This window comes from Hibiscus syriacus, unplaced genomic scaffold (assembly GCF_006381635.1).
Source record: "Hibiscus syriacus cultivar Baekdansim isolate YM2019G1 unplaced genomic scaffold, ASM638163v2 tig00110418_pilon, whole genome shotgun sequence".
Classification (NCBI taxonomy): Eukaryota; Viridiplantae; Streptophyta; class Magnoliopsida; order Malvales; family Malvaceae; genus Hibiscus; species Hibiscus syriacus.
Genome location: NW_024062730.1, coordinates 376,269 through 399,446, shown reverse-complemented (window position 1 = coordinate 399,446; position 23,178 = coordinate 376,269). Strand labels below are relative to the sequence as shown.

Sequence of the window (23,178 nt, the reverse complement as noted above, 5' to 3'; positions counted from 1 at the left end):
AATAAGTGATTGCAGTGTAGAGAAAACAGCAGATCATAGAAGAGTGAAATTTAGGAGTGAATATCAAATATATTTTGAAAAACTTAGCACAGAGATAATGATGGAATATCACTTTCAAATTGAAAATAAAAATCCCACTAACCAATATTTCATGGAAGAAAAAAATGACCTAATATATGTGGCATACACTCTTCGTATTAATTTCTATCTTTTTCTTGATGATGAATGATTCTGTATATTTCTTAATAAAATTATATAATAATTATTAGATTATAAAATATTATTTATTTAAGTAATGGTGTCACTTCAAATATAAATTTTATATGTATATATATAATGGATTCTTCCCTCGTATTGTTTCTCGTACCATCCTATCATCTCTTCTCTCCTAACAAGAAACCTTCCTTTTCTATCTCTTGATAGCTTGCCTTCCGTTAAAGTCTAGGTAAGTTTATCTTAATTGTTCCCGCTGTTTTCTTGCAGAAGAAACCATCAATGGCTGTTCACGAGACTGAAATTACAGTGAACGAAAATGAGAGGAAGAACTCGGGAGGATGGAATTATGCAAGTCTTTTACTGGGTACTTCTCAAATAAGCATTTAAATGATCTTTTGTACCTGAAGTTATACTGTTCATATGAAGTGAACATGAGAAATGACTGATGAACTTGTGTTTTGTTGCAGTGAATCAGGGCCTGGCAACGTTAGCTTTCTTTGGAGTAAGTGTGAACTTGGTTTTGTTCTTGACAAGGGTTCTAGACCAAGATAATGCCGATGCTGCTAATAATGTCAGCAAATGGACCGGAACCGTTTACCTCTGTTCGTTGATCGGAGCGTTCCTCAGCGATTCCTACTGGGGTTGTTACTTGACTTGTGCCGTCTTTCAGCTCATACTCGTGCTGGTAATATATCTGAATATCGAAATGTTTTCTGCGTTTAATCAATAATCAGTCTCGGATTGATATTGAGAATGGTGTTTTCAGGGTTTGGGGCTATTGTCCTTTGCTTCATGGCTTTTCTTGATAAACCCTGCTGGTTGCGGCGATGGGACGAAGATCTGCGCACACTCATCGCCAGTCGGTGTCGGTATCTTTTACTTATCGATATATCTGATAGCATTCGGATACGGTGGACATCAACCGACGATAGCCACTTTCGGGGCAGACCAGTTTGATGATTCGAACCCGAGGGCGGCGTATTCGAAAGCTACATTCTTTTGTTACTTCTACTTTGCACTTAACGTCGGATCTTTGTTTTCAAACACCATACTGGTTTACTACGAGGACTCAGGAGAATGGACGCTTGGCTTCTTGGTTTCGTTAGGTTCTGCAATTATAGCCTTACTGTTGTACTTGTTGGGAACATCAAGATATAGGTATGTAAAGCCATGTGGCAACCCGCTTCCTCGAGTCGGCCAAGTATTCGTCGCTGCTTATCGGAAGTTCGATGTCGTGCCGGCTACTGCAGATGAATTGTATGAGGTGGAAGGAACAGAATCTGCAATCAAAGGCAGCAGAAAAATTCTCCACAGTGATGATTTTAAGTAAGTGGATAGAAGATATCGTTTTAACGAGTCTCGAGTTCAAATCTTAACATTTACTACCTTGCTCTGTATTTACTTGCAGGTTCCTGGACAGGGCGGCTACAATAACACAAGATGATATGTGTGGAAAAGATCCATGGAGGCTTTGCACCGTAACTCAAGTTGAAGAAGCCAAATGTGTACTAAAAATGTTACCTATTTGGCTATGCACCATAATTTATTCTGTTATCTTCACTCAAATGGCATCCCTTTTGTGGAGCAAGGAGATGTAATGGCCTCGAAACTCGGAGACTTCCGCCTTCCGCCTGCCAGCATGTCTGCTTTCGACATCTGCAGCGTTCTTATTACCACCGGAGTCTATCGACAAATCCTCGGGCCTTTGGCCCGAAGATTTAACGGTAACCCCAAGGGATTGACCGAGCTTCAAAGAATGGGAATCGGCCTCGTGATCGGAATGTTCGCAATGGTCGCAGCCGGTGTCACCGAGATACATAGACTCAAATATGTGACCCTGGGCGAGAGAAAAAGTTCTCTGAGTATATTTTGGCAAGTTCCACAATATGTTCTAGTCGGTGCATCGGAAGTTTTCATGTACGTCGGTCAATTGGAGTTCTTCAACGGACAAGCTCCCGACGGCATTAAAAGCTTCGGAAGCTCCCTCTGCATGGCGTCCATTTCACTCGGAAACTACGTCAGCAGTTTATTAGTTAGCATTGTCATGGGGATCACAGCAAGAGGTAACAGTCCAGGTTGGATCCCGGCCGACTTGAACCAAGGCCATATGGATCGGTTCTACTTCCTTATCGCCGGTCTAGCCGCTCTCGATTTTATAATCTACGTGCTCTGTGCCAAATGGTACACATGCATCAACCTTTACACCAACGAGAAGGAAATTCAACTCGAAGAACAACAGAAGGACATGCTTGCAAAGGTTTAAACTCTCTTGAACACTAAAATAAAGTACCCTAGCTTGTTTGATTAACGTTTTCACATAGGAGGCATGACCTTTAGCCACATGATTGCCTCCATTAGTTTGGCTAATTATGTTTGTTTCTTGAAGCTTACCCTGTTTTAATTCCGCTGTGATTTATATTATCTTTTCACTTTAATTATGATTACAACGATCGATGTTACGATATGAACTTTTACAATAAATCGTAATCTATGTCATGATCACGACGAAAAGCAATGAATTGTAGCCAATACACTTTAGAAACCTTGGGAACTCATCGGATCAATCTCGAAATTTTAGCCAAGTGAATGGAGTTTGGAGCGATCAAGCAGCAGAATCGGAAATGTAAGTTATTGATGGATACTGATCGAAAATGAATGTGTTTTTGGATTTTACAAGTGGAATTAATGACTTTACAAACTCCTTTAAAGTAGGGACTTGAAACACTTGGTCATTATTTGAGACGAAACATTGTCTAAACGCCATCAAGAAAATGATATACAAGGGGCCACATGCATGAATATACAACCTTGTTTGCATTCGAGTGAACCATGGATGAGACCTAAATGATTAAGCAACCTTAATTGTCTTTTTACAATATCCATATGGGGAAAAAAGGCTTCCATATTCATGGAACGAATGAGGCCATAATCTGTGTTCTTTCAAGGAGAAGGCCAAAGGGGGGCAAACGCTTAAAAGAAAATTTACAGAAAGGGAATCGAAATAGGTGATAGTTAATCTGTTAAAGTGTGGGTTGTACAGAACGAAAAGAACATAATTGAAGCATGAATTAACTTACTTTAGTAGTTAAAGGAATTATTATCTATGCTAGAGGTTACGGGTTCGAGTACTAATCGTAGCAGTTAGATTATGTAGCGTTTATTATTAAATGATTGGGACTTGATAATATTTAAAATAAATATTCTTGAGTGATGAATATTGCTTTCAATTCTTTTTGGCCGGTTACTTGCTTCCATTTACTGTAATTCAAATCCGAATATTAAATATAAATATTTTCTACATGCCACTAATAGTTAATGTTGTAGATGAAGTATATAATATCTTGTTCGAATTAATTAATTAATTAATGGACGAGATACATGTGATTATACTCAAAAAAATATCTTTTTGAATTTTCGATGTATTTAAAGAATTCTAAATTAGAAAGTTTATCGCTGATTATAGGATGATGTTTTATTAAGTTATCTGACTATTAGTTTTTTAAAATTAATCCGGGATAAGTATAAGGAAGTATATGTTTAAAGATAACTCTCAACCCTTTAACATTAAACGCTCACACCCCTGACATTCCTAGTGTTCGAACCCGGACCTCAAGGAGTAACAACAATTTATTTAACACTGAGGTCGCTTGGGTCGTACATTCTCTGACTATTAAAAGTTATGAAATGGTCCTTCAATTATAGAATGTTGCTTTGTTGAGTCATTCGATTATTAAAAGTTACAAAACGGTCATTTGATTATTCATTATGTTCCAAACTCATCATTTTCCGTTAAGAAATTGATTACAATCTGAACTGAACGTTAACCTGTTGAATGAGATATGATAAAATCTGACATCAAAATATCAAACGACTACTATATCTCAATTAGCATGTTAACATTCAACTCATACGGCCATTAATTATATAACTTTTAATAATCAGGAAACTCAATAAAACAACATCATATAATTACGGGACAATTTTTGTAGTTTACCTTATTTTTAATAGTTTGGATAACCTTATAATTTCCTATTTCTTTTAACCTAATTTCTTAAATAAATTTCCAACGTTCCTATTTCCTTAAAGAATGTAGTATTAATTTTTATTAATTATTTCTCAAAACAAGCCTCTTAAATCCCTGGGGTAGCCGGGGTTTAAGGTTAATTTGAAGAGAGACAATTAAAGCAGTGGCTTCACATCGTAATCCCCTTTTCCTATGATTTAGACTGCGAAAAGGAGATGACATGAGCAGCTTTCATGAATAATTCAAACCCAGAAAATGGGAGGACACCAACACGACCTGCAAGTCCAGGAAAGCACCAGCCATCCCACCTTAAAACACATCCATCTCTTCATGCAAAATCTCGTCAGATGACAGCAATTCCATTTGATTTGTAGACGATGAACATGAACTTTTCTGCTATGAATATGATGGGAAATTGTGGGGGGAAGAATTAAGGAATAGTGAAAAGGTTGACCTGCAATGGTGTAATTTCTTGGTCACTGTCGGATATCAAATGATTTAAAGGCAAAGGCAATAACAAGAGATTCAGACTTTGGCAAGGGTGGGGAATTTATTATTAAGTATTATTCCCATGACCCCAAAGGAGTTGTGGCTGATATTCTTCCTCACACAACCAAGCAGGAAGTATATTGTATAATCGTATTAATCAAATTATTTTAGTAATTAAAAGAATAATTATTATTTTTAGAAATTTTAGATCTGAACACTAACAGCTGCAGTAAAGATTACTGAGCATTAATTGTTAAATGATTAAAAATATTTAAAACAAATATTATTTTATAATCACCTTAATTTAATAAAAAATTGTATATTATATAATCATATAAGAAAGTCTACTCTTCTTTTTGGTGAGTGGGATTGGTTTATGATTGGATAAGGTTTGTGAAATTTAGGATTCAGATTTAATGTTACTTTTCTTACAACTTTTATTATTTTAGATTTTGTTCAATTTGAGTATAAATTTAATTACTAACTTGGTCCCTCTCCTTATTACCCAACTTAAAACCACCACTAACTAAACTCTTGGGCCTACCTTAGATTTAATACTCTCAAGAATTGATCTAAAATAGCTTTGACGATCTAATGGGCTCAACTAATGGGTTTCGAGTTGACCGAAACTATTGACCCGGAATTCGGGTATTACACATACAATATTAAGATTGTGGTCGTCAAATGAATGGACAATTTAAGTTTAAGAACTATATGAACAAATATATTAACGAGACAATATTCCATCCTACAATACATGACCTATGCAAATTAAGCAAAAGAATGCATATATGGAGAATACTTGAATTTTCTTTGATCCAGCCAGACAATCCATGAATATCTCGTTGCACTTCTGCAAGCTCAGAAAAAAGAAAACGAAAAGAAGTTATGTATCATTAATTGTTAATTAGTGTGTTAAGAGTTAGCACCTATTTGTCATGGTTTATGTACCCACTTGGATTCTGCTTCTGCTTCTGCTTCATCTTCACCAGTTCTGGTGAGGATGATGTGTGGCTTAGTGGGGAGGTGGTCAGTTGCTCTTCCGTATGATGTTTCCAACCGTGTGGCAGTTGTCTCTACTCCTGGCATGCCACAACGGTAAGTTCTTTAAGGATAATCCGTTTAAATGTAAGTGTTGAAGCTTTTCGAACCCTTCGGTGAAACATAAATGCTCCCCATCAAATGCCTTTTCCGAAAATGATGCAATCCCCTTTTTCTACGATTTAGACTGTGAAAAGGAGATGACATGAGCAGCTTTCATGAATAATTCAAACCCAGAAAATGAGAGGACACCAACACGACCTGCTAGTCCAGGAAAGCACCAGCCATCCCACCTTAAACACATCCATCTCTGCATACAAAATCTCGTCAAATGAAAGCAATTCCATTTGAATTGTAGACGATAAGCATAAAGTTTTCTTCTGTGAATATGATCGGAAATGAGATAAAGGAATTAAGGAATTGTGGAACGGTTGACCTGTTATGGTGTAATTTTTTTGGTCACATGTTAATATTTGTAAATATTAAATTTAAAAAATATTCTCTAATTTTCCTAAGGAATTTTTAATTTCTTGTCAAAAGCATTTTATCCGAATAATTTCACCCCAATAAAAACTAAAATATTATAAAACATATATGTACTTCACAACTAAGTGTATCATACCCTTATTTGTCATTTTACCCATTTCATCTATCAGCTAAATCTTACCGAACACTTCTATAAACAGTTAATCAAATCAGTTTCTCAAATCAGCTAATCAAATCAGTTTGTCAAATTAACTACTGGAATCATCTACCAGCTATCAGCTATCGGTTGTTTGCCAAACATCCCCAATGTTTTGTAATCACCTTAACTTAATAAAAAAAATAGTATATTGTATGATCATATAAGAAAGTCTACTCTTCTTTTTGGTGAGTGGGGTTGGTTTATGATTGGATAAGGTTTGTGAAATTTAGGATTCAGGTTTAATGTTACTTTTCTTACAACTTTTATTATTTCAGATTTTGTTCAAATTGAGTATAAATTTAATTACTTGAGTTTATATTATATATTGGATAAAATTAAGAGCTTCCTACTGAAACGAGATGTAATTATAAAATTTTGGGACTAAGATTAAAATTTTTGTGCTAAAAAGGCTTAAATTGAATTGTTAATGTTATGAGAGACTAAAGATACAATTTGACATTTAGTAAAAGAGGATAGAATGACTTAAATTTAATTATTAATTTTTTGGAGGACCAAAAGTAAAAATTATTGATCAAAGTCCCTGTTTAATTTAATATAGAAATAGATAGATATATTTATCTCTATGAATATGTATAATTGAATTAAAACCAGTATTTCATATATTTGAAACACAATCAAAAGTCAAGATTTAATATAAAATTAAATAGAGTTTGGTTGCCATTGTGGATCATATCATCAAATGAATATAAGTTCCAGAATTATTTGAATAAATATATTAATAACATGATAGTCGAGCATACAACACTCACTGAGTGCCTTCCTGGTTATCATAAGAGAGATGATTGACTCAGGTTTAGCAATTATTTAAGCCCTATCCAAATTAAGTAAAAAGCATATGTATAAATGGAGAATACTTGAATTGTCTTAGAACCAGACCTTAACCAGCCAGCAGCCAATCCATGAACATCTTGTTGCACTTCTGCAAGGTCAGAAAAAGGAAAGAATGTTATGCATCAGTAATTGTTATTAAGAGTTGGTTTGGTGGCTGTTTGTCATGATTTATGGCACCTGGGATTGTACAAAAATCAACTAATTGAGGATATGATGTATCCACTTGGATTCTACTTGGGCTTCATCTTCATCTTCATCGTCAGTTCTGGTGAGGAGGATGTGTGGTGTAGTAGGGAGGTGGTCTGTACCTTTTCCGCATATGCTCTCCACCAGCTCACTCGAAACATCATACAATCTCACCCTCTTTAAATGGGTTTGACGTTCCCAACCGTATGGCAATCGCCTCAACTCCTTGCATCTCAAGACGGTCAATGATTCAAGACCAGGCATCGCACCATTCTCTATCACAATCTCCTTCAGCTCACATAATTCGTCTAACTCTAACCAGTGAAGCTTTTTGAATCCTTCAATGAAGCGTAAGCTTTCCCACAAATGCATTTCCCATAAGATTGAGTCGCAACAAATTAGGCAATGTCTGGATGTGAGTAATTGCAGCTTTTCCCACTCTAGAGCCCTCTAGGGACAAGAATTTGAGGCTGAGTAGGGTGTTAAACCAATGTGGCACTTTCCTCAATTTCCCAACTAGAAAAAGCCTCTCGAGGTAAGGAGGGGCTGATGGAAGAGCATCCAACTTTAATACAGCCTGAGGTAGTGCAGTCAACCATAAGCAGTGAAGGTGTTGCATTCTTTGAATAGAGTTGCACAAATGCTCTTCATCGGTTTCTGTCAATCCAGAAAGCCCAATCCTTCTTAATTGTTCCATTTCTTTAAGTTTAATTAACAATCCACTCGTTGCTCTGGCATAGTTTAGAACTTGCAAACCCTTTATCATACAAATATTTGAGGATACCTCTATGCACTGAACATCCTCCATGACATCCCTCACTTCGCTCTCTACCAAATAGAAAGCACTTAAATGCCTCAAATTTTGCAGCTTCCCAATTTCAGTCGGAAGCTCCTTAATTTTACCAAACTTGAGGAGTAATGACTGCAAGTTAAAAAGTTTATCGATGGACTTCGGGAGCTTCTTCACTTGAGTTCTTAACAAGTTCAGATATCTCAAATTAAATAATTCTCCAAACTCGGTTGGTACTTCATCCATTGGTGCATTTTCTAAATCCCATACTCTTAACAACTTTAAACCATATGGAAATTTATTGAATTTAGAATTTTCATCAACAAAAATGATCAAAGAACGGAGTTGAGATGTACCGTTCCTTGTCATTGTTTCTTTATCCTTCACTCGAACCGAGTAGCGATGAATTCCTCCCTCTTCTACTCCTTTGTCTCCATTACATGCAGCAAGAAAACTTTCTTCTTTTGCTATCGAAAGTGCAAAGTCTCGTATAATGTCATGCATTTTAAATTCCCTTGGTCTTCCGAACTCATTTCTCCTCGTGACTTGAATCAAACTTCGGCTGATGAGTTCCATTAGGTAGCTTTCAGCAACTGCTTCTGGTTGTACGTCGTTAACAATTTCTAGAAAGCCTTCTGCCATCCAAAGTCTCATAATTCTTTTTCACGCAATCTCATAATCTTCTGGAAAAAGAGTGCAGTACAAGAAGCACTGCTTGAGTTGGAAAGGCAAATCATGATAGCTAAGCATAGAAATGGTTTTCATTATTTCAAGTGAAGGATTGTTGCTTAGCTCCCAAGCCATATTATCATGAACTCTTTTCCACTCAGTTATCGACTTCTTTGAAGACATCAAGCCTCCTAGAGCTGAAATAGCTAATGGCAGGCCTTCACACTTTTCAACTAGATTTCTTGCCAGTGATTCATCTAGATGTGATGGACACCCTCCTAAACCGTTTGGAAAAGCTTTCTTACAGAAAAGCTCCCAAGCATCATTCATTCTCAGGGGTTGAATTCGGTGGATATGGCTTACAAACCCGGATTGACAAGGCACTACATCTTCTCTTCGAGTAGTAACCACGACCCTGCTTCCTCGCATACCTTCTGGCAATGCAATATTGAACTCCTGCCAGAAATGAGTGCTCCACACATCGTCTAAAACAACGAGGTACCTTCTTGACTGCAAGAATTGCACGAGTGTCTCTACCAACCATCTGTAGGTCATGGTTTCAACCTGCATCGAAACTTCTCCAGTTGTCTGGTTGTAGATGTCTTTTACAATGGACCTAAACAGATCTTCAATTGAATATTGTTGGGAGACGGTAATCCAAGTGCAGAACTCGAAATGTCGTTTAACACTTTGTTTGTTGAAGGTGTTGGCAACAAGGGTTGTTTTTCCTGAACCGCCCATGCCGACCACAGAAATGACAGTGCGTCGGGGTTCTTCAGCTAGTAGCCACCCCAATAACTCGTGCTGTGCCTTTTTTATTCCCACGAGATCGTCATCTTTAAAGAATAGAGATGACTCGCTATGTCTTTTCTTCCAATTAGGATCGTAGTGAGAAGCGGTAGCCCTTTCTTCTAGTTTTTGAACTCCAAATTGATGGGCTCTCTCTGTGATGCTTGTCATCCTTTTGTTGATGTCCTGCAACTTGGATGCTACTTCATGCCTTACATACAAATCCTTTGGGAAATGAAGACTCGTTGGATGAACCTTTTGCAAGTGTTACCTCGCCGCCACTGTTGACGCTTGTTCTCATGATAAGTGAATTCGTCGATAACATCTTCGACTTCATAGGCTAGCTCCCGGACGTTTTTCACCGAAACCTTCTGGATTTGACTTCCCGCCCCTACCCTATCAGCATCAACGAGAAAGGAACTCATGCTTTCCAGTAGAAGCTTCATTTCTCGGATTTCGTCAGGAACTCGTAATAGGGAAGATGCTTCATTTTGGAGGAGGGTGATGAGTCTGCCTAGTACAAAACCAACAGAGCTTGAACTCATTTTGGTTTAGAGTCGATCAATCAATGGCTGTAATGAATGAATGCTAAACATTTGTGTTTTGTTAAAAATCAATGAAGGAGAAAGGAAGGGATTGAAGATTCATAAGTTTCCTAATACTGCAAGATAGGAATCAGAAAGATGATGGAGGTTCATAAGAAGCGTACAAGTTGAGAAAGAGACAATCCGCTGATGCTGCTTTGTTTGGATACTTTCCAAACGGAAAGCACATTATTTTCAGGATTCATAAGCTGCTACTAATGGAAGATAATGATCAGAAAAATAAAGAGAACATCGTTTGCTTGTTCCCTTTGTTTATTCCAGTTTTGAGCCATATCTCAAACCTCGGTTCATGGTGATGTTCCGTTGGCTGTGTACCGATTAGTGGCTACGTAACTTGTTTGTCCAATTCAGATGCTATAGAAGCGAAATTCTGATGCTAAATTCATTAAAAGAAAAAAAAATGGATATCACATTCGTAAAAAGGACAAATTCGAATACCAAATTGTATATTTTATAACCTTTTGAAAGAGAAACTCCCAGGCATCCATTGATGACATCTAAGGATAAAAGGAAATTTGCAAACATGATAGGAAAGAATAACCATTCAAAATTTCAGTTTATAATGAAAATTGAGGCAAAATATTTTGTGCAAACTGAAACTAAAACACATTTGGGACACCAAAACTACTACAAGAATTGCCCTTATTGACAACCCTCAAGCCTCATGCACTTACTTGACCCCATGAAAATGCAAAAATGCTCACAAGCATAAAATCACTTTATTCTTCTCTTCCAGACTCAACACCCCGTATTTATAAACCCACAACTTGGAATACACACATTCTACCGAGAAAACAAGATAAAAAAAGGATTCACTTCAATCGTCAGTCCGACCACTTTTTCATGCTTAATCAAAGTTTCGCCGGCCTGCGAGTAAGACATCATGCAAAGACAAACAATGGGAACCTTCCCGGGGAAAGAATTGGTAATGAATAATGCTTCAACACACAGACAGGACGGACTTGGATGCTGGCTTCGAAAACAGAAAGTTGCTTTTTGGCATCAGACCAATATACTATGAGGACAGGATGGATTGCAGAGCAAGCTGTTGCTGTGGCTGCAAAGATGACCAAGCTGAGGCCAATGTTGAAGCTGCCAAAGTTTGCTGAAGCTGCCTCAGTAGATTCACCATCCGACTTGCAGTTTGCTCTGTTGCTAGATCCTTACCGCATAGAACCTACAAAAACAGCAACTGCCTCTAAGATAAAATACTCACTCGCATATTTCACATCCTCAAAAGAATCCAGCTTTCTTGGCAACTGCCGCTAAGTCCTAAATGTCATATTTCTTCCAAGATAATGTTCATTCTTTTTATTTAATTAGTATTTCATCCACAGTATTATAAATTATGGAATTATTAAGTTCTAAGTGCCAAAAGAAATGATGCATGATACTAAAAAATTGTCAGGATTATCATTTTTTAATTATTTTTCAGAATCATATTCATTGGATTCTAAAGATAGCATGTGTTTCAAGAAGAGTTTAATGCAGTAACTTGAAATTTTACCTCGGCAAATATTGCAACTATCTTAGGAAGATACTGATGGTTAGGACCCAATACATCGTTGTCCGACCTGAAAACATATTAGATACATTGTAATGAGAAGTAACAGCACATTAAGACAAAATGAAATTGTGGAAATCAGATCAGTGCAGTTAAAACAAGAAAGCTGAGTTACCTCTCTACCATTGAACAAAGCTGTTCGTGAACAACTTTGGCTTCTATCAGATCACCTTTTATCGGCAAGCAGTTTAACCATGCAGGAACAACCTAACAAACACACATGGGAGCATTCAGAGCAAGCCAAGATAGAGAACAGAAGTGAAGCACCAAAATAAGTATAATGACATACAACTAGCATTACTTCAATCAAAAAAGCTTGCAAAATTGATTCAAAAAATTATTGTCACAGAATAATTTCAATCCATCAGAAATTGTAGAATGGATTTAGCCAGAGTAGGTATTTGGAGTCTTGCACGATAGCTCAGGGCATGCATGTGTTTAATTGAAAGCACAGACCCTCTCCATTTATATCAAAACAACTAATCAACATGGAAAACAATTTTATTGTCTGCCATACCTGAGCTGCATCAATACTGCCCCGATGGAACAGACATATTTTTCCCAAAGCGGACACAGCATTATCGTATGCCATCACATTTTCAGATTGCAAAGCATTGAGATGCCGTATTACAGCATTTAACCTTGACAGAGCCTCTGGAAAAAGTAAAAAATGCATATGTTAATTCTGAAAAATGAAATAAAACACTTTATTAACAATTATGCAAAACATACCTCCAACAAGTGGCTTAAATATAGGACCACAAAATTCTGTACAAACGCCAAGTCCGTACACTGCTGCCTGAATATTAATCATGCAGTTGAATTACAAGCTCAACATTAAAAGATGCACTAGTTATTCAGAAGTAAGAAAGTACATACCTGTCGCACATCTGGGCTCTCATCATTGCAAGCCTCCAATATGAAAGGAAGATATGTGTCATAATACCTGTTTCAACAATGTTACACCAATTGCATCAAATGGAAGTTCTCTATGATGATAATTATCCTAAGAAATTCATGCAGCGTACTTTATAGCTGCTTCACGACACTGCTCTGCAACATCATCAAAAATACAAATTGCAATTCTTCTTTCTTCAGCTGTCTTATCCCTTCCCTGTATTTAAGACACATACAAGAGAGAGAGAGATGAGCACACATTAGCAAAGAAAATTCTCTTTTGGCTGTTCCTTGAGAACTGTGATCTGACATTCCAAACAGAGAATGTTCTGGGAACTTACCCACATGGGTGTAAGATATGAAGATAGCTCATCAAAGAAAGGCAAGAAAGAGGCTTTAAATGTTTTGACCAAAGTTCCCAAGATTTCACTCACCTGGAAGCAGAATATTCAAGAAGTAAAGAAGAGTGAAGCATTGTTGCTGAAAATCTTATGCACTTATTAAGACAAAAAGAGGTTACAAGGCAAAAAAAACTTATGAGCACTATACCATAGATTTTTTATGAAGACTTACTTGGTCAAAACTTCTTCCTCTTGTTCATTTTCCTCTTTTATCAGCTCTCCTTCCTCAACGTCAAAGTCTTCGGCTTTAGCTCTTTCAGCTCTCTCCCTTTTCCTGCTTGCACTAGCAGTGATTACTTGTTTTATCTCGTCCACAATAGATCTAACCTAGCTTTCATCCAGAAGAGTACCAGAGATCTGAAAGAAAAATGCTCAGAATTTTTACAAGAGTTATGCACTTTATATGATATACAATAACAAAGAGACATATGCTGATTAGACCAGAGAACATCCCTGGTCAATGGTACTCATACATGTCCATTAAAGTAAATGAACCATAAAGGTCGTGAATGGAACTCTGAAATAATACTCTCTCGATAGCTTAACTACACATGTCAACTAAAAAAGAGATTAAAAATACCTTGCGTACAGTTTTCAATGTAAGTCATTATGAAAGATTTGATTTTGGAATTAGTTCAAGTTTTAGCCGATACTGAAATACCATATTAAGTTCAAGTAGTTCCCATTTTTTATTTATTTAAATATATTTTCACTTCTAATCATCTGTTGCCCCATAATGTTAACTAATAAGCAGTATGATTTCAAACAGATGGCAGCAAACAGAAAAGACGCTGTATAATTAAGTTTATTTCTTAGTAGAACAAACCTGTATGCATTCATTCAACGCATCCAACATGCTTGCACAAATTTCTGTATCAGGCTCCTACAAGAAAGAATATGACAACTTAAGTACTTCATGTAAAACAAGCAACACATCAGCAAAGCAATTGGATCTTCGATAAAAGAAAAATATTAAAGCCAAAACAACAATAACCTTATGTAATGCCTCCACCAAAGCCGGAACGATGTAGTCAGATAATTGCTTTGCATAGGTCTCGTTACGCCCTTGAGCCATTCCCTTCTCTACAGCTAATTTCGCTGAACGCAATAACTCCGGCATGGCTAGAAATAAATTAGAAAAAAGGGCAAAGATAGAATTAATAAAAGCCCTGACTTGGCAAAGAATGATTCAAACATTAAAGAAAAGTCTATACTTATACCTGAAACAGCAGCTTTTCTAACTTCCTCATGGAAATAAAATTTAAGAAGGGGAACTAGGGTTGGAGCGACCTGCATAATATGTTCATTTTTTTGTTAGTATTAAAACTGCTAGAAAATAACCTGATACCAATATAATGAATTGAAACAAACCTGATCAATCCATGGAAAAAATCCTTCCTTCAACTCATCAGCATAGCAACATAGCATGTTACATGCTGTAGCCTTTTCCTCTAGGACACTAGTCTTGATCCCAATCCTTTTGTCCCCAAGTGTAATGGTTTCCATACTGTTCAATACCAACACAATATTAATACAACATCAAATAACAGTGCAAACGACATGCCGTAGTAATAAGCCATACACAAACACAGCGAAGGACAAGACTCAGCGCAGCTAGTGGTGCGTGAGAACATGCCAACTTGTGCGCATGTGTGTGTTTCTCACTGTTTCTGCATAACAGAGAGAAGAAGAGGAAGGCAATAGACTTTTCCAAATCTATACAAATGAGTGAGGAGGGTAAACAAAATATAAATACATGAATCAATGTTTCTGCTACTTATTAACAGAATATTATAGTTAAAGAAGTAACAAAGTATAACCTTTCATCATCAGAGTCCTCAATGTCATTATCTGGATCTGCAGATGTAATAGTTACATCAGGCTTAAGTTGAGCAGACTGAAGAAGGGGAGGCATCACAACGCTCATGTAAGGGAGGAAGTCTTGTCCCAAACACTTGCAGAGTCTGGCCCAAGCCTGTCACGTGGACAATATCATCATAAGCAAGGATGACCAAACATGCAAAAGATATGATATGTCTCTGTATTTTGGAACTATGGATATACTTGCAGCATGTAACTTGTTGTTGGATCGTCAGTTTCCATTTGGGATCCTTGCAATGACATTAGCACTTCCATAACCTTGTAAGAAGAGTGGAAGGGAAAAAAGTAAGATAAAAGGTACTCCTATTACTGATGGAAGAACATAAAAGATATTCAACAGTTCGAGTTCAATATAACTGAAACTATGTAATGAAAATAAAACAAAGAACAATGAGAAAAACAAAAAGAAAAGTACATGATACAAGTTACAAAAGACACAAAATGCTCATTAGCAGGAAGGTGGGGTTGATACAAAAAAAAAAAAAAAAAACAGAAGTGTACAACAATGATTATGCAGTAAGCTTTCTCAGGCATGGATCACATATAAACATTTAAGACAAAATGGAAATGAAGTCATATGTTAACATGCTAACCGTGAGATGATAAAATTTGATCCTATTATCATAAACGACTATCATATATTAGTCAACATGTTAATGTCCAACTGAAATTGCAATCAAAATTTTAACGAAAAAAAGAGACAATTTTGGAATATATGAATAGTCAGGTGATCATTTTGTAACTTTTAATAATTTAGGGACTCAACAAAGCAACATCGTATAATCGAATGGTCATTTTATAAGTTTGAATAGTTGATGACTCAACAAAATGATATCCTATAGTCGAAAGACCATATGTATACGTTACTCAGTAATCTATAACATATAAACATTTTAAAAATATAAACCTTTATTAAATTGAATATCGTTGAATGACATTACACTCGTATGATCAATGTGCCCATGAAAGACCTTGAACGACAATCTCTTAATAAATAAATTTGTAATCACAGACTTTACCCCGATATGCCCTATACACTGAACTTTCTTATACAACCGGGAACTTTACATTAATGTGCTTCAACTTTAATGTTCTTCTGATGTTATTGAAATAAAGGATTGTAGTTTTATTGTCATAAAAATAACTTACGTGATATTTATATTTCATTTACAATTAACTGCTCACGTGATATAAAAATTGTATCTATGTTTTCACAATATCAGAGTCTATACTTGATGATTATCAGAAATTGGATACGCAATCATAAAGAAAATACAGATAAGGGTATCTCACAGCCTGATCAACATGTATTGATCCCATCCTTGCAATCTTTGGTTAAGTTGTAAAAGGTTTCTACTCGTGTCTTTGCGCGGTAAAGTACTTCCCTGTCGACAGCGACTCTCGTGTATCCATCAAACTCGACGGGTTTTCCATCATTCAGCTGTGTTGTCTCGTTGTACCACTCACTCGTGCTGCTCCATAATTCCTTGTAATCATCAAGCAAATGGACCTTGTATCGAGACCTCAATTTATCGAAGTAATTGTAGAATGGTTCGTTCGTTGCTACGTAAAGGTTCCTCCAAGGCGGAACCATTTCTTTAAGCTTTGTGAGAAGAGCATCGGGGGATGTATCGGAATCCAAGTGTGGCCAGAGTTCTTTGTTTTGTGCTTTCTCCCCTCGAACCACATGGACAGCATCGAAATCCCAATCCATTTGTCCACTGCTATCGGCCACTATGTTCGTCAATCTCTTGGATTTCCATAAAGCATGCTATGGCCTCTGAATGTATTTGGCTTCTTGCCCCTTACAAACCCTGTACCAATAGTTTTCAGGTTCGGGCAAATCGAACTGCCTCCAAATGATCGTGCTCTTGTTCTTGGCCTTAAGTTGCATCGGTGTGACTTTATAGCTTGTTACCTTCTTGACTGGCATTTTTCTTTTATGGCCCCTATCCCATTTCTTCCAAGCTCTCAAGAACCCACTCTCCTCAACGACGGATGCTACTAAATTAAGATGCTTAAAATCGAAACAATACCGGAAATCTTTTCCCTCCTCGTCCTTATTGCTTGGATTATAAGATGCCGGTAAGCATATGCTCAAATCCATCACAAATGTCCTATTCAAATACATTGCCTCCCCTAAACCACACAATAAACTCCACAAGTAATGAATCATTTGTCTTCATCATGTATAGATGGTGCAAGAAATGATTAATGGGGTGTAGCTTTCAGTGAAAGCAAGCAGATCCACTGTGAAAGTAAAGTCAACAATGGCAGCAAAGGGGAGACAATGGAAGGAGATCTGGGTATGTTGGGGAATATAAAAGTGATTTTCGTGAAAGATGAGTTGATTATACGCTCCACTCTCACTTTCTCACTTGGACCCCTTACATGCTCACAAATCTTTCAAGTAAAAAGAAACCCATAACCTAATTAATTCATTCTTGTCCGTTTAAATTCTTTTATATAATAGTATTTCAATTTTTTTAAAATTTAAATATCAGTTAGATAATATCTTCAAAATATTAATTAAATAAGGTTTTTGTCTCAATCAATTTTTAAAATTTAATATTTAATATATTTATGTTATTTTATTAAAAAGTAGAATAATCCCTTACAATATTTGATTTTACCCGTCTTTAATTTAAAAGAGAAAATTTCATATGAAATAATAAATATAATTTTCATTTAAATTTATTCAAGAACATAAATATTAATATAAAATTATTGTTTATATTTTATTATTTAAGTAGTAAAATCAATTATTAGATCAAATCGAACGAGCACCTGCTGGTGTGGGAACTTTGGGACTCAGGCTACTAGCTGGCCTGGGAGAAGAGTATAATTTTGGGTTGCCAGCACTTCTTGGGGACAAGCTTACTTGCTCCGACGCCCGGAATAGGAGTTTGGAGGGGTAGTCCCTCACGCAACCGATCCGGGGCCCTGCTCCCGTAGTCCACTTGCATGACAAACATCTTCCCTAATTGGTATGAGTTAATTCCTTTTTTTTTTTTTAGTTAATCCTTTTAAGAATCGATTCTTCGGGAATGTCTTCCACCTTTGACCACCACTTCAAGTAATAAAAATGAATTTATACTTTTCAATATATAGATGATGTAAATATTCTACACTGTAATTTGATTTTCAATTGGCATTGGGGCAAAACGTCGAACGGTGCAACTATCAAAGGATTGAGTAATAAAAAGCAGCAACGGCACAGAACAGCGACAAGAAGAGAGAAAAGGAGATAGAGTCGGCGTGGTGGGTGGCTCCGTCTCAGGCACACAGGTTCCGTAAGTAATAGTAGGGATGGCAACGGGCCGGGTTCGGGCCGGGTATTGATCTCCCGTCCCCATCCCCGTTTAAAAAACACGTACCCATCCCTACTTAAAATACCACGGGATTTAAACGAATATCCTCATTGGATAATCGGGGAAATGGGTATCTCCGTTTAGCATAAACAGTTATTTAAACGGGTATCGGGCCGGGTATATATATTTAAATTAAATATATAAATATTATATATATATATATATATATATATTTAATTTAAATTAAATTTATTAATTATATATATATATATATATATATTATAATTATTTTTAATATTTATCGGGCTGGGTAATCGGGTAATCGAGGTAGAGATTACCAAACCCGTCCTCGTCCCCGTTTAGCATAAACGATTTTTCCCTAATTTAATTTTCGGTTTTCCCCATCGGGTTCGGATTTTTTGTCATCCCAAAGTAATAGTAATAAATATTAGGGTAAATTGTGCATTTAATATCTAAACTATCAGTTTTATTCCGTTTTAATACCTAAAATTTAATTTATTTTCAAAATCATCATAACGTTTAGTTTTTGCTCCATTTTAGTATCTCATCGTTAAAAATTCAACTGAATGACACGTAGACCGTCGCGTCTACAGTTTTCGGTCATCAAATCTGTCAGTCGATGAAGCTCATACTTTCTAGCCCACACTTTTTCGATCCCATGAACACGATTTCAACCTTTATTTCACTGAGAAATGCCCCAATCTCTTTAAATCAGTGATGCACTATTCGATTTTTTCACCTTCCAATCTCTATGATCCACCGTCCGATAGGCCTGAAAACTGTACTATGTTAGTCGACTCATCATTCTCTCATGGTACACCGTTCAAATTGATTGTCCGTCTATTAAAGTTATGACACGTCGGTCCATCCATTAAGTTTTTGGATGACTTGTATTAAAATTAAACTAAAACTAAATATATAATATAATTTAAAAATAAAAATTTAAATACTAAAAAAATTAATTTGATTAACAATTAAAAAATAAATAATTCGATTTTGAGGAGAAATTGTTTGATAGACCATGCTCAACACATCATCCGTGGTCCCAATTAATAAGGTACATCAATCTCTAAGTAGCTTTCAAAGGAAAAGTTGAAGATCCACCTTGAAAAAAAATGACGTTTATGAACTTTATTGATTAGAATCACAGATGATATGATCAGCCGGATCCATCTAATATTTTATGATTTTGAGGAATTTAATTCGGTCGAATTGTTTGAATTTTGAAAACACTTAGGGGTTGTTTGTTTACTTAATGATTAAGCGTTAAATGATTCAAATGCTGAATGATTCAGAGACTCTGTATGAATTAGCTCTGAATGTGACATGCTGTTTGATAATGACTCTAAATCATTCAGAATGTACTTATGTGCTGAATCATTCAACACTGTTTTACTGAATCATTCAGAGGTACGAAACAAACGCGTTGAATGCTGAACGGTTCAACATTTCGCGCTGAATGCTGAACGGTTCAACATTTAACGCTGAATAATTCTATTATCAGCATTTAACGCTGAATAATTCTATTAAAAGACAAACAAACAACCCCTTAATCCTGAAAGCTGAACAATGACTTTGTCAAGTAGTATGGGTTATAGAATTGGGCTGGCTCGCCAAACAACAAAGGCCCACATTATTCAAAACATTCACAATCTATGAATTAGCATGAAAACGCGTGGCGCGAGCAAAGAGAAGGTCAACCCTAGAGTAGAGACGCTATATGACAAAAAAGGGTAATTCCAGAGATCTATTTTATCATCCCGTTTTCCTAACCCTAGCTTCACCCCTCGGCCTTTGCCGCTTTCTTCAACCTCCGCCTTCATCTTGGTTTATTCGATCTTTTAATACCAGGGTTTTGCAGATAGGTATACCGTTTGTATTTATTATCCCCCCATAAATGAGAGGCAGGAGCTATACTCCATCTCCGCCCAGAGGCTACGGCCGTAGAGGGCGGAGCCCTAGTCCCAGAGGCCGCTACGGTGGTCATGCTCGCGATCTTCCTACGAGCCTTTTGGTTCGCAACCTCCGCCATGACTGCAGGTTTCTTTTGCTCCTAGATCTTATTTCTTGTGCATTTTGAAATTTGTATTATTATTAATTCACAGGAAATTTTACTTTTCGTCTCCCATTGTTGAATGAATCATTGAATTGTACCTATTATTTCCGTGTGGAGATTATTTATTTATGTGAACTTTTAACCCGTTATTTTTTGTCTGTGATAGTGTAATGGTTAAAATTATTGACTATTTGCGTTTCTACCTGCGGCATTCTTATATTGGTTTCTTGCTTTTGCAGGCCTGAAGACCTTCGTAGGCCATTCGAAAGATTTGGCCCTCTTAAAGATATTTATCTGCCCAAAGATTATTTTACTGGGTAAGGTTATTTGTCGCCATATGAATGTTTCAGTTGTTTAGTATACTCTTTTTAACCTTACCACAGGTTTTGTGTGAGATAGGCCATTCAAAAGATTTGGCCCTCTTAAAGAAAATTCCTAACTTTGATATTCCATTTAGGTTGTCCTTGGGAAATTTGTGGTTCTTCAAGACTCTCTTCTCTGATATAGGGGTTGAAGCGAAGTTTTAAAAACCCATCTTTTTTCTCTATGCTTTTACCATGCACGCCCTGCTCTTGCTCCATCATCAGAATAGCCATTCTGATGTTGGGGCGTTTCCTTAAGTATACTCTTTTGTAATCACAAATTGGGTGTGTTAATTTGAAGTTCTTGAGGTTTAACAGTGAAAATAAAGTTTTGAAGACATCAACCAAGTAAATAGAGTTCTTTTGAAGATGATGTTAGTGGTAGTGACGATTGGAAGAAAGTTGGTTGGTTTGAATACATTGTGATGATGTTCCAAGTCTTGAAGATTTTCAAGTGATCTTTAAACTGATACTTGCAAATGTTAGCAGGCAAGTCCTTGTTAGATTTTATTTTCTTTTGTTGCCTCGAAGTCATGCTATCATGTAATTCTTCAGGGAACCTCGAGGGTTTGGTTTTGTCCAGTATGTTGATCCTGCTGATGCTACTGAAGCCAAATACCAGATGGATGGGCAGGTTCTTCTTGGTCGAGAGTTGACTGTTGTCTTTGCTGAAGAAAACAGGAAGAAACCTACTGAAATGAGGCACAGAGAGCGAGCAAGGTACACTTTTCAGTATGTTTACTTAGCTGTAACATATTTTTTTGACATTTATTTTAGTTGTCTAGCTTTCAAATAAAATGGCGTGTTACTAGTTTTTGAACTTGCATCCATTTGAGCCTTTCCAACGATGACCTCATAACTGGTCTAGTTTAAATTTTTCTATCTTCTATAATAATTTAAGAGAATGTAGGATTAATTTACTTAAAATTTTAAACTTCCTTTGGGGGAGATGATATATAGTAAAATGGTCCTATTGAGATGCTTGTTATATTTTGAAGTAACATTTTTGTTAGTTGTATGCAGCTTATCTGCGTGTTCTTAAGGGCAATGTTAATATGCTAATATCCATGTTAATAGAGGTTGGATGTTGTGTATTTAGTAGGCTCAATATTCTTAGTGTTGTATTTTTTTGTAAAAATTTGTGATGCTAAACAAGTAAACATATTCATAAATGGCATGGAGCAAAGAAATTGTTATGATCTTTCCTTGTTTCTCAACTTTCAATGTTTTTTGCCCCAGAGGAGGTCGATACCATGATAGGAGAAGGTCCCCTCCTCGATATCCTCGCTCTCCACCACGTCATGGAAGATACAGGTCACGTAGTCGTGATTATTCTCCTCCTCCTAAAGATAGGCATTACTCAAGGTAGTGGATGTGTTTCTTCCTCAACTCTAAAGCATCTTAAATACCCTCTTCTTCATAGGCTTATGGTTAACTCCATGATGTTTGCTTCATGCAGATCTCCTTCACCACAAGGACGCTACAGCCGAGAGAGGTATTCACGTTCTCCTCCACCATATAATGGCTCTAGGAGTCGGAGCCGGAGTCTAGACAGGGGGCAGGGCCCCAGCCAGGGCAGAAGCCGCAGCCCAGTGAGCCCAAGAGAAGTTGGAAGCCCAGTGAGAGGCAGAAGCCTGAGCCCAAGAGAAGTTGGAAGCCCAGTGAGAGGCAGAAGCCGGAGTCCATACCATGAGGAGTACAAGAGGGAACGTAATGGAGAAAGGTCTCCCAGTCAATGATATATGTGCTGCAATTTTTTTTTATCGTTTGGTGTTTGAACTGAAGCTTGTTAGGATAGTTGGTTGATTTAAGAGCCCTAACTGGTAATGCCAAACATGGAATGGGTGCTGCTGAGATATTCTTTATTAAGGGCCTATGTTAACTAGTACTGAAATTGAGTTACTTCCCTTTTCTTTTGGTGCAACTTTTGAAATTATGCTGGTATGGTATCATTAGCTTATTGTGGATGAAATTAGTGCAGCTGAGATTTTATTCTTTGCAATATTACTATCACTTTAATCGCCTCCCTTAGTGAAGTCTTAAATGTTTAGATCTGATGAATTAATTTACATATCGGTTCCCCTTGTTAACGTGAATACATAGGTTCCCAATTCTCATCTCTTATAAATAAAGGTGATACCATTTATTTATCTTATAAATAAGGGTTCTCATCTCTTATACATCTTTAGAATTTAGTTTACATATATGTTTTATATCATTTAAATTGGTATTTAGATTGATAAACAATTAATTTAACAATATATTATTATATTCTTAGTTTAATGACATGCAATAAATATTAGTAATTATTTATAATTTTAATATTATAATTCTCATAA

The 23,178-nt window shown here is 36.4% G+C and overlaps 2 protein-coding genes and 3 pseudogenes across 4 annotated transcripts; 2 read left to right on the top strand and 3 right to left on the bottom strand.

Annotated features, from left to right (window-relative positions):
- The first annotated feature begins 378 nt into the window (after nt 1-378).
- On the top strand, nt 379-2,524 carry LOC120124371 (protein NRT1/ PTR FAMILY 7.1-like). Its single transcript, XM_039143072.1, is given in 5 exon segments — nt 379-580; nt 684-901; nt 983-1,542; nt 1,625-1,788; nt 1,791-2,524. Coding segments are annotated over 5 exon segments (1,716 nt in total). The 5' UTR covers nt 379-495; the 3' UTR covers nt 2,480-2,524.
- A 5,309-nt stretch (nt 2,525-7,833) lies between these two features.
- Nucleotides 7,834-10,286, bottom strand: LOC120124403 (annotated as a pseudogene).
- Nucleotides 10,287-11,346: 1,060 nt separating this feature from the next.
- Nucleotides 11,347-15,344, bottom strand: LOC120124323 (annotated as a pseudogene).
- A 1,045-nt stretch (nt 15,345-16,389) lies between these two features.
- Nucleotides 16,390-17,265, bottom strand: LOC120124402 (annotated as a pseudogene).
- A 2,926-nt stretch (nt 17,266-20,191) lies between these two features.
- LOC120124363 (serine/arginine-rich SC35-like splicing factor SCL30A) lies at nt 20,192-22,763 on the top strand. Of its 3 annotated transcripts, none has more exons than XM_039143065.1 (6): nt 20,195-20,461; nt 20,717-20,794; nt 21,395-21,559; nt 22,079-22,204; nt 22,299-22,423; nt 22,470-22,763. In XM_039143065.1, the coding sequence occupies exons 1-6, from the start codon at nt 20,319-20,321 to the stop codon at nt 22,475-22,477; spliced, it is 645 nt and encodes a 214-aa protein (XP_038998996.1). In that variant the 5' UTR covers nt 20,195-20,318; the 3' UTR covers nt 22,478-22,763. The 3 variants fall into 3 exon arrangements, with proteins under 3 accessions (XP_038998994.1, XP_038998996.1, XP_038998995.1); XM_039143064.1 differs by having other exon boundaries at nt 22,299-22,431; nt 22,479-22,763; XM_039143063.1 differs by having other exon boundaries at nt 20,192-20,461; nt 22,299-22,763.
- The last annotated feature ends 415 nt before the right edge of the window (nt 22,764-23,178 follow it).